The 12,256-nt window shown below is 40.6% G+C and overlaps 1 protein-coding gene across 2 annotated transcripts in view; it reads left to right on the forward strand.

Moving 5' to 3' along the window:
- The window catches only part of LOC109914397 (glutamate receptor 3-like), a 341,630-nt gene that overhangs the window by 204,930 nt on the left and 124,444 nt on the right, over positions 1 to 12,256 (forward strand). For both annotated transcript variants that reach the window (XM_048605151.1, XM_048605152.1), the window contains exon 8: positions 5,128 to 5,232. In XM_048605151.1, coding sequence (XP_048461108.1) covers positions 5,128 to 5,232 — 105 coding nt within the window. The remainder of the gene's footprint in view (positions 1 to 5,127; positions 5,233 to 12,256) is intronic.

Here is a 12,256-nt window from a genome sequence, read left to right on the forward strand (position 1 = left end):
CGTCTGAGGAATGGGAGGGGGAGTTGAAATGGTTTGCAACTGGGAGGTGCAGTTGTTTATTGCAAACCCAGTGTAGGTGTTCTGCAAAGCGGTCCCCAAGCCTCCGCTTGGTTTCCCCAATGTAGAGGAGGCCACAACGGGTACAGCGGATGCAGTATACCACATTAGCAGATGTGCAGGTGAACATCTGCTTGATGTGGAAAGTCTTCTTGGGGCCTGGGATGGGGGTGAGGGAGGAGGTGTAGGGGCAGGGGTAGAACTTAATGCGGTTGCCGGGAAAAGTGCCGGGTGTGGTGGGGCTGGAGGGGAGTGTGGAGCGGACAAGGGAGTCACGGAGAGAGTTGTCCCTCCGGAAAGCAGATAAGGGTGGGGAGGGAAAAATGTCTTTGGTGGTGGGGTCGGATTGCAGATGGCGGAAGTGTCGGAGGATGATGCGTTGGATCCGGAGGTTGGTGGGGTGGTACGTGAGGACGAGGGGGATTCTTTTTTGGTTGTTATTGCAGGGACGGGGTGTGAGGGATGAGTTGCGGGAAATGCGCGAGACAAGGTGGAGGGCGTTCTCGACCACTGATGGGGGGAAGTTGCGGTCCTTGAAAAACGAGGACATCTGAGATGTACGGGAGTGGAATGCCTCATCCTGGGAGCAGGTGTGGCGGAGGCGAAGGAATTGGGAATAGGGGATGGCATTTTTGCAGGAAGGTGGGTGGGAGGAGGAGTATTCTAGGTAGCTGTGGGAGTCGGTGGACTTGAAATGGATATCGGTTTCTAGGTGGTTGCCTGAGATGGAGACAGAGAGGTCCATCCCCGCCTCTTTGACCTGTCTGTTTCCTCTCCACCTATCATCTCATCTATCCATTTTCTATCCGCCTCCCCCTCTCTCCCTATTTATTTCAGAAACTGCTTCCCCTCCCCCATTTCTGAAGAAGGGTCTATTCCCAAAACGTCAGCCTTCCTGCTCCTATGATGCTGCTTGGCCTGCTGTGTTCGTCCAGCTCAACACCTTGTTGTCTCGGATTCTCCAGCATCTGCAGTTCCTACTATCTCTGATACAATCTATACTGGCTCAGGACTCTGGAAGCACATTAACAGTGTGTAACCACAAACACCTTTCCTTGAATCTACAGTCACCACTGTTAAGTGTATAAACTCTACCAAATCTAAAGCTTTATTTACACTAGAGATAGAGTTGGGAAAGTATTGGGTTCTGTCAATGATTCTCTAATTGAGGAAAGGTGTGGGGAGAGACAAGGATCCAGTTATTCCCTTCACATCAGGAAATGTGAATCACACTGTTTCTGAACACCATTGTCCAGAACTTGTCACTTCCCAACACTCTCATAATTTTTTTCTCTCTTTTGGAAATGAGTGGGCCATAGGCAGGCCCAAGGCAGCAAGGATGGTGAACAGGTAGTGTGACAGGCTGCTTATGAGCCCTGCCCCAGTTCTCTTGGACGTTGATCCATTCTGTGAATGACTGTTGGCTCTTTATTCCTCAATCCCCGCCTTATCTCACCTTGATCTCTCTTCACCCACATGACCCACTACCATTCCCCCTCTTTGTACCCAATCCTCATATCCATACGGTCAATACTGTAGGCTTTTATTCCCGGTTACCCTGGTCCCTTTGGCTTACTCTGGATATCAAATCACCCAAAGCACCTGCTTCTCTGTCTTTCTGCATCCACCCTGTCCAGACCCATTTGAATCTAATATGTTTTAATAAGGTCTCCTCTCAATCTTCTAAACACCTATGAGTACAAACTCAACCCACTCAACCTCTACTTATAAGACAGTCCCTCCATACCAAGTATAAACCTAGTGAGCCTTCTCTGGAATGCCTGCAATGCTAATATATCCCTGTTCTATCTTTCTTTAGATGAGGGAACCAAAACTGTTCTCAGTATTCCAGGTGTGTTCTGATTGGTGCCTTACATAGCCTTAGCAAGACTTCCCTACTTTTATACTCCATTCTCTTTGAAGTAGAGGCCAACATTCCATTTGGCTTCCTTATTACTTTCTGAACTTGGATACTAGCCTTTGGTGATTTATGCACAAGGACCTCCAAATACCTCTGAGCTAAAGCTTTCAATACTTTCCCTAGTTAAGTAATATCCAGCGTCTCTATACTTCCTGCCAAAGTATATAATCTCACATTTTCCTACATTGTATTCTATCTGCTATGTTTTTGCACAGTCACTTAACCTGTCTATATCCATCTGTAACGTCTGTGTTGTCCTTACTACTTACCGTCCCACTAATTTTTGTGTCATTCACAAACTTGTCTATAATAAATTCACTTCCATCATCCAAGTCGTTAATATATATTGTAAATAACTCTGGACCCAACACTGATGCTTTGGCACTCCATTACCTGCAGCTTTCCATCCTAAAAATGACCCCTATATCCCAATGGCTTGTCTTCTATTAGTGAGCTAATCCATTCTCATATAAAACACTTCGCACCATGGGCTGTTACTGAGTAGCCTTATGTGCCAAACCTTAATGAACACCTTTTGGAAATCTAAATATTTTACATCTATACTGTTTCCCCTTTATCCATCTTACTTGTTATTTCCTCAAAGAATGTCAACAAGTTTGTCAGGCATAATTTTCCCTTCATAAAACTATATTCAGTCGGATTGATTATATTATGTATTTCCAAATGCCGTATTATTACATCCTTTATAATGTACTCTAAAATTTTCCCAATGATAGATATTAAGTTAACTCGCCTGTAGTTACCTGTGTTTTGTTGTTTTCCTCTCTTTTTGAATACAGATGTTGCATTGGCGGTTTTCCAATCCTTTGGAACTCAAGTGTTCTTGGAAGATTAATACCAGTGCGTCCAGTATCTCTGTCGCTATTTCCTTTAATATCCTAGGGTGCAATCCAGCCCATCCAGGGGATTTAATAGTCTTTAGCTCTAATAATTTCACTGGTACATTTTCTCTAGCGATAATGAATGTGTTTATTTCCTCCCCTGCTTTAGCCCCTTGATTATTTAGTAATTTTGAATGTTAATAGTGTCTTCCACCGTGAAGACATCTACAATGATTTCATCCAGATCTCTGCCTTCTCATGGTTCCTGACCATTATTTCCCCAGCTTTGTTCTGTAAGGGGTCTATGAGATCTTTGGCCTCTCCCTTTTTACACATTTGAAGAAGCTCTTACTGTTCGTTTTTATGTTACTTGCTAGTTTGGCCTTAGTGTTTATTTTCACCCTCTTAATTATATTTTGGTTAAATTTTGCTGGCATTTAAATCTTTCCCAATCCTCTGTTTTCCACTAACCTTTACAACATTGTATGTTTTTCTTTCAATTTGATACCAACCTTAACTTGCTTAGTTAACTGTGGTCGGTTTATCCCTTCCCTAGAATCCTTCTTCCTCGTTGTGATATATCTTTGCTGAGACGTGAACTGTTTTGTTAAACATCGTCCATTGTCCCCCAACCTTGTTTTCTGCTAAACTCTATTCTCAGTCCACTCTATCTCTTTCTACCCTCATCCTTATGTAATTAACCTCAAGTAAGTTTAGCACAGTTGTTTTGACATTCAGAGATAGCAAGAACTGCAGATGCTGGAATCAGAGACAACACAGTGTGGAGCTAGACGAACACAGCAGGCCAGGCACCAACAGAGGAGCAGGAAAGTTGACATTTCAGGTCGGGAACCTTCTTCAGAAATGCCCATAACTTTCCTGCTCCTCTGATGCTGCTTGGCCTGCTGTGTTCCTCCAACTCCACACTGTGATGTCTGTTTCTGATGTTGTCAGCCTAACTCAATATATTAGTCGTTCCAAAAGTTCAGCATTCATAATGAGTTAATCTGACAACTGTATTAACAAAAAGGTAGAAAAATGTCAGGCATTCATTTTTCAAATGGCTTTGTTACAAATACTTGGCTACATTCTATAAATGGCTAAGGTGCTTAGCACAGCAGGCAATATTGAAAAGCAACAGAGAGCAATCAAGCTTTGTTTGATTTGACATCCTGATTACCTTACAATAAATTATTCTTCCTAGAGTGCGTTTTTTTTTAAATGTGTGCATTTATTTATACAAAATTTAAAGGTGTAAAGTGTCTGAAAGCTTCTGGCATTGACACTTTTCACAAGGTTATTTTTAAAATGTTACTTTCAAAGCCTTTGCTTATATCAATTCCAGAATCATTTCAAAGATTGCCAAACTAACCATTAACCAATTAGCTCTGTTCATAGTAGAGAATGAAAAATGCATGGTGGGTATGTATTGGAGAGGAGAGAAATTGTGGATGAAAGAGGGCATGATGGGGTTATCAGAAATTATTAGGTGGGGCATGGAGGCTATGAGAGGAATTAGCAACAACTTTTATACTTACCTGTGAAAAGGTTCCTGACTCGTCAACCAGATTCCCACCATGTTCACAAACTTGCTTAACAAGCAGGATGCCCACAAGCTTCATGGACCACCCACTTGCACAAAAATATAAGTGCCAAGGAAATTTGCATTTCCAGCAGTCATTTATATTCTAAACCTAATGTCGCTTCAAGTGAGCATCAAGTGGTGACTAGCCACAATTCCCAATGCAACGAAAATGACAGGTGGAAGGATTTGTCAGGAAATTCACATTTGCCCTCTCAGCTTAGGTTTGTTCTAAGTTGGACAAAAATTCAGCTCAGGAATTACTTTCTGGAAGGTAAAACTGTACTTTCAGAAATGCAGCTTTACGGATAAAAGGAGTGTGTGCAATATTCTGTCTCTAAAAGTTCTGTTCATTAGGTCACCTCCCGAAGTTATGATCGGAGTAATTATTTTATGAGTTAACTGTAGCAGCATTATCTTAGAAGGACATTTTTATGAGCACCTTAAAATTTCTGCACTAGATGTAGAAAAATTGATTTTCAGCTAATTTCAACATGGAGCAATTACTAACAACAGTAACCATTATACTGAAGACAGATCCATTCTGTTACCTTATGGGCCGCATTGTATGTCAGGTCCCAGGAATTTTGACACTTTGGTGACCATACCCAGCTTGCCTGCAGGCATTTTTCATGACTTCACAGTTTGCAATTTGTTTTCCTCTATTCAAATGAAGCATTTTCATTACAAATATGTCACTCTATATTTTGTATTCTGGGTTACAGGTACGAGGCAGAGGGCTGACAGGAAATCTACAATTTGACAACTACGGACGTAGATCAAACTATACCATCGATGTTTATGAACTAAGACCTTCTGGACCTCGCAAGGTAGGTTGAAATAAAGCAGGACTGTTTTTGGTTGGCTAATTTTCTCTCGGTGAAGAGCTCTGGGATATTCTGGCAAGTACCTTGCCAAAATGACCATTTCTCACCCATCTATTCAGCAGCACTCAGAATCCCATGCAATTTCTTCAATTCTGCAATTACTGCATTTTTATGCCAAAAGCTCTTTAAGAAAAAGATTCAAAAAAATTGTAATTTCCTTCGCTCTGAATATATTTTCTGTGGGCGGGCATATGTATCTGATTTTCTGTGGTTGGAATTTGTTTTCCGTGGCATTAAATGAATCATCATTTCACACACTCTGCCCCTGTGGACTTATGCTGCACAATGGGAAGTAGAACTCTTGTTCGGTGACTGACTCAGATTATTTTCTGTGATAGAGTAATAAAGAGCTATCAGCCAACAATGATGTGTCTAATGTTTATAACTTGATCATTTGTCTGCAGAGAAGTTGGTTTGTGCTGCAAAGTGTATAGCGTGCCTAAGGCAAATAAAAACTGAAAGAACAGCGGATGCTGTAAATCAAAACCAAAATCAGAAATTGCTGGAAAAGCTCAGCAGATGCGGCAGCATCTGTGGAGAGAAATCAGAGTTAACATTTTGGTTCGAGTGACCCTTCCTCAGAACTTACATCTGCCTAAGGCAGATGCCTGAAACGTGCCTCATTAATATATCTGGAGATATGCAACTGGTCACTTAATTGACACAATTCTGGGTATCTGATTCAGCTCCCCAGGTGGGACCCTGTTACAATCAGCTGCCCTGAATGCCATGAGGGCTCCCAGATATATCCTCGAGTGTATGGTCAGGGTCTAGGGAGTCGAGCAGTGTAGACAGAAGCCTACAGTATTGCTATGAGACCAGGAGGAATTCTTGAGGGAGAGGACAGTTGTGGGGTGAAGATGGTTATTTGATCTCCCATCATGAATTTTGAGACCAATAAACAAATGCAGAAATGACCAGTTTTGTTTGTTTATGTACCTCCGTGTATTTCGACACAGCATTGATTTTTCTCTTTCAGAATGTATTGCTCATCATGACTTCCTCCTTGTAACTTTGCTGCCAAGACTCTCAGCATTGCTTTGTTTCTGTGTTCCTGCTGCTCAGCTTTCCCACACTTATTCCTTTAGGCTTGTCACCAGTAGGTCCAACTCCCCTACTGCCTCCTTTCTTAACATGTCTCCAAGGCTCGAGAAGTCATCATTGTGAACGGCAGTACATAAGAACATTACAGAACTTGGATAGCCTATCACAGCTAGTGAAACGGCCCCACATGAGGCTCATTGATATGTTTTTGCAACATTTCCCGCTTGTTTACTAATTAAATTACACTCAATTCCTAATCCAAGACCTTGGTTCCTATGACTACATTGATAATAGCTTTAATGGAATTAAATGACCTCTTAAACAAAGCGTGCTTCACAGCCTTTTGCCTTAGTCTTCTGATATTGACAGAAAAGAGTGATCACGCTGTACGCCATCAAACTATACCTCCACAAGAGTCAATGCAATGAGATAAAAAGAAGTTTTTGTTATGAGGGAGGTTTTGGTTTATTGTCATAACTATTTAATCATTGCCATAATATATTCTATTGGAAATGTACACAAAAACACATTAAACAAAAATCAACATCCGTGTAGCATTTCCAAAAACGATATAGGAAGCCAGCAGGTGATTAGTTAAATTGGTTCATGCTTTTGCTCAAACAATGAGTAGAGAAATTTCAAAGGGAACATTAAACATTTCTCCAGTAATTTACTGTCGGAGTAGTTTCAAATCTCAAATTTTACTAATGAATTTGACCTTGTTATTGCTTTTTCTGTCTATTTATGTGGGTTTTTGAAAAAAAAATTTGTTTTTAAGCACTGAGAGTTGATGAGTCATTTGGGGGAGTTCCAGGGTGAGGAGGCTGAAATAATATGACTGCTTAAACATCCTGGGTTAATGACTAATTTGCTCGTGTCAGTTTAAATCTTTTGTACTGTCAAGCTCCCAGTTCCTCCCAAGATAATGTACTCATTTCTAACTATTCAAACCAACCACTAACAACTAAGGATGCCCAGACTCAGCACATTTCTTTCAACTATTTGCATTTTGATTCTAGTTTTAAATTATAGAGCTACAGCTGGAGATCAGCACTCGCTGCTTACCACAAAGTCCTGCTAACAGTAAAACTGAGTTGGAGCCTTCATTGTCGTATTCAGCTATTGGCTGTGCCAATGGTGAGAATAAAGTTTCAGCCTAGCAGCCATGCAGCGTTTGGACTGTCGCTCCATGCAGAGCTTCCACAAAGTTAACCCAAAACTGAAAGCAGTTCTGAAGAAAGGTCACTGAACCTGAAACATTAATTCTGATTTCTCTCCACAGATGCTGAGGTTTTCCAGCAAATTCTGTTCTTGTGCCTTTCGGTTTTTAGCCCAAAATTCTATTTGTGCTAACAGTCCGAATGTAAAATAAAATTAATGTAAATATGTTATGAATTTAGGACACTATCCCTTGACACTAAGGGTCAAATTTTCCTATTGGAATGCAGGTTCGAACCTAGTGAGGTAAACCCACCCCTGATACCATCGTGCTATAACAGCCAATTTTCAACGTGCTCAGTTTCAACTGACCTTGAAGTTGAGTCTGCCACTAAACTAGTGGGAGGGCAGGGTACAAGCCAGGTTGGGGTGGTGGGGGGGGGGGGGAGTTGAGTGGAGTGCAGCATGAAAATGGGGATGGAACACCAGGGAACCCACCCATGATTGTATTGTGGCTCTGGTTTCCATCTCTAAATGGACTTTAAAATGTTGAAAGGACCTTCATCTTCAAAGCAACGAGGGCAAATAAAGAGCTGGAATCCAGGAGAGTGTAGGGGACAATTGGTGACTAATATTTCTTACCCCTCACAGCTTCTTTGGCTAAATTTTCATTTTGTTTGTGTTAAATGCTGATAGTCACTTTCTGAGATCTCCTAACAGCTGCTCATCTCCTTGAAAATCTCATGAAGTCTCAGTGGTCTCAGGCTGCCTAGCTAATGAGTTGGACATCTTCACTTTCTCACACCCTTCCTACTGCCCCCTGAACTTGATAAAATCATCAGAGTTCAGAATGGATGTGGCAGACTGGCATATGCACCATTGGTACCATTTTTTTACCATTCTGCCTCCATTCAGGAGGAGACATTTATTGGTCATGAAACGGTCAATTATCAGTATCCAGTACCAGATAGTACATTCTGCTGTGGCACTGGTTTTAAAATTTGAATTAATGTTCTCTCTTTTCTTGCTTCAATCAAATTACTGGATCATTTTATCTTTTCAAATGCAAAATTTTACTTAATTGTCAAAATAATTCTTAATTTTATGGTTCTACTTGACATAGCTAAATTGCTAAGGTGCTTGTCCTGAGCTTTCATTTAACACAGAATCGATCAAAAAGAAATAAACTGAGCTTAGTCAAAATGATTACTAAAGAAACTTGAGCGTTTCAAAGAATCATTAACTGTCACTCATAGGTCTAACCTACACGGCAACACCCAAAACACAAGTACCAATCAAAACCTTTGGAGAGTTTCTTTGCAAACCTAATTAAGATTTCATTACAGAAGGATATTGCTATAGAGTGAGAACGTTCAATGCATCTTTTTTTTAAACACATAAAACTCTTTTTCAGATCGGGCATTCACTGGAGAAACACTGTTGGATTAGTTAGTGAATGTCTCCATTGAATTAAAAGGGGCTTGTATTCTTTTCATTGCTCTATACTGACCCAAATACGTCATCATTGTGGAGCCTATCATTTACAAAGTGCACTGCAGTAAACAACAAGCCACTGTGCAAATGTCATCCAAATAAAAAGATTCTAAAGTAGTCCAAATACCTATTTTTTTAAAACTAAAAAATTGGCAGAAGTCGATGAACAAGACAAAATTCCTCTCTGCAATGTGCTGCCAGTTGTTTTTAACACCTAGTGTGGTATTGAGCCGTGTGTACTACAAAGGCCTCAAATGTGATCTCTTGTTCTTGTTGAATTACTTTATCTCCCATTGGATATTGTTAGAAGTGATATGTTGTTGTTGTGTTGCCATAGTCTTACCCCACCCAATGCCCCAGAGTTTGGGTAAGGAAAAAAGTCTACCAAGGTTCCTGATATTGATGACTATACACTTTTCTATGCTCCTTGGTACATAGTGAGAAGCACACGTGGTGCAAGCTCTAGATTTCATTTGTTTGGTGTTTGATTTTGTTAACTATTTACTGTGTGCTATTAGTCAAAGCAGGTGTGCTTGGGGAAACAGAACAAAACTGCAGCAACAGGCTGTAAGCATAAGAACAAACATTTTAAAGCTCTGTAAGTAAAAGCTCTAGCAAACTTGTGTGTGCCACCTCTGCATATCGACTGCTTCAGTCACTGTCATTTTAGTCAAGTTGTTAATAAAATTTGTTTTCCTAGAAACTATGAACATTGGACCGTAGTTTATTTCCAGTGAGTTTGTAGATTCCCAGCAGCAGTGGAATTCACCACTTTCCAACATTGTGATATAAGCCACAATTGAACGGTGCACTGAAATAGGAGTGTGATTAAAGACTGTCTGAGAGCCAGTATGACAGAAGAGAAAACATTCGATTAACCTGTTCAAATCCACTCAGCACATCAGATCCACCTCACACTCCATAACTGGCAAGACACCTGTTGAACATATGGTAGGTTGTAAGTCTCATATGCTACTGACCACTATTAAGCTCTCACCACTGTGCAATGAGAATTTCTGAGTGAAAGCAGACAAATTGCAAAGAACCAAAGTAAAGCAAAATTGTACTTTGACCAAAAAAAAAATGCAGGGGAGAACAATTTGAAGTTGGAGATTGGATTTACATCAAAAAGCAAAACCACAATCACAAACTTTCATCATCTCTATCAAGACCAAAACAACTCATGAGGTTTCTCAGTAGCAGCACTTATCTGTTGGCTGACAAGTTTCTGAAAACACAGAAACTACCGAAGGTCTTCTCTTCAAATTTCTAAAGGAAAAAATGCAATGGAAGTCAGGAAAGTCAGGCTGTCACACTTAGCAAATGAAATAATTTTCTGACACATTCTAAATTCCTTTACAAAGAATATATTTTCAAGAGAAGTATCAGAAAACAGCCAAAGCGAATCATAGCCCTTGTATGACTCAATGCCTTAAGAAGAGAAGATGTGAAGTGTAGAAGGAAAAGATACAAAGCATTTCTGAATAATAATTGATTTGTTTCATGCTGGTTACATCATTCAAGATTCAATGTTGTGTTCTAATGGCATTTCTAACCCATGATTATTTGGTGCAGGCTGTTAATTAATTTTCCTTGGAGTATATCACCAAGCAAAAGGTTCTGCAATCAATCCTTCAGAGTATATGAGGACATACGCAGCCAGTTCTCTGAATAGAGAACAGAGGCATGTTCTCATGTACCTCCTCTGAGTCGGGATGTTTTCAGTGAAAGCTGTTGAGGTCACAAATAGACTTTGATAGATTTAGATTTCTCTTCATTAATAAAGATCTCCCAAATCGTAAAAGAAATAGCATTTTCACTGAATTTACCACAAATTTATAATTGAATTCAGGAGTATTCCAAATAACCTAATATGGTCTTAGCATCATTTGACGTGACAACAAAATCTATTTTGTCTGAGTTCTGAAATGTACTTAGACTATTCTCTCACATGAGGCTGTCTCTGGCTCTGAGAGTGTAAACTCAATGGATCCTGGAGATTACGGTAAATTAATTCTTAGCTCAGCCACCAGATTAAGCCTGGGGTGTAACTGATCCACTCATGGAAAACTGATAGAATATCATAGTCGCTGGTTTTGTACACACTAAATTTTAATTTTCCTTTTGTAAAATTAGTTAAAACAGGGATTTGATTCACTGCTGTCAGTTCTTCATCTGACATGATAGATTAAAATTACGTCTCTACATTTGACTATTGTAGAACTCAGTAATACAGCCCGGTAAATGATTCAAAGAGCAGAATCTCATAGGGGCCTGAGAAATGTGGGCTGAGATGAGAATTGTGGCAGAATCAGATGAAAGGTTTGGCAAAAGCAATCTACACGCTGAGACCATCTATCTCCACCTTTTATGCTTTGCACAAGTGGCATTGTGACATTCTTACCAGGCGCCGATAAACTGCAAATTGACAAGACTTATTGCCTGTTAAAAGCCAAACTCGCCTCATTAATGTTCAAACTTCCATTTTACCAAACTCGTCAAACAAGTTTAATGTTGAGAAAACTCAACAAGGAAGCCACAGCAAGCTCCTGTCTGATTCAGCTTGCCACTTGTTCTCGATGACCTCCATGTTAGAAATCAAGCACTAACATCTCAGGACACGCTCCGTGAACATCAGCCGCATGCATCCAATAGCCACAAACATTGAAATCCAACATATACCATCCTGTAACAACCCTCTTGGCATATCTCCGATTCACTGATAAGATGTTTCTGCACTTTTCTTCATCGACAAATATCATTGCAAAGCTGCAGCAAGGATACTGCTCTCAGGAACATGGGTCCAGCTCATGGACTGGTCCGTGCTGCATCTCTGGGCTCTTTGTTTGTTCTCATAGCTCTAACTCAATCTGAGCCAATTCGGATGTTCGCAATGTCCCTGCTTTACTGTGCCTTGCCGTTTTGAACTTTAGCTCCTCAGCTAGAGATATCTGGATCAAGTTACTACCATCTTGCTGTGCTGTTTCATGAAGACACAAAGCTAGGAAGCTTGTCATGGTTGTCAGCAGGCCTTAGTCAAGTCAAGGGGGGTAGATTTTACTCAGGGGATCCCTGCACCATACATCAAGGGCAGCTTCCAATACCAGTTCTGACCATGCTCAGAATGGCTAGAATCAAGATCCTTTCTTCTAAATTGCGTGAGGAGCTAAATGTCAGGCAGCCCACCACCGGTCTTTACTCTTCCTGAACAAAAACAAACTTGCTGGAAAAGCCCAACAGGTCTGGCAGCATCTGTGGAGGAGAAAACAGA

Source organism: Rhincodon typus, chromosome 14, assembly GCF_021869965.1.
Source record: "Rhincodon typus isolate 14 chromosome 14, sRhiTyp1.1, whole genome shotgun sequence".
Lineage (NCBI taxonomy): Eukaryota > Metazoa > Chordata > Chondrichthyes > Orectolobiformes > Rhincodontidae > Rhincodon > Rhincodon typus.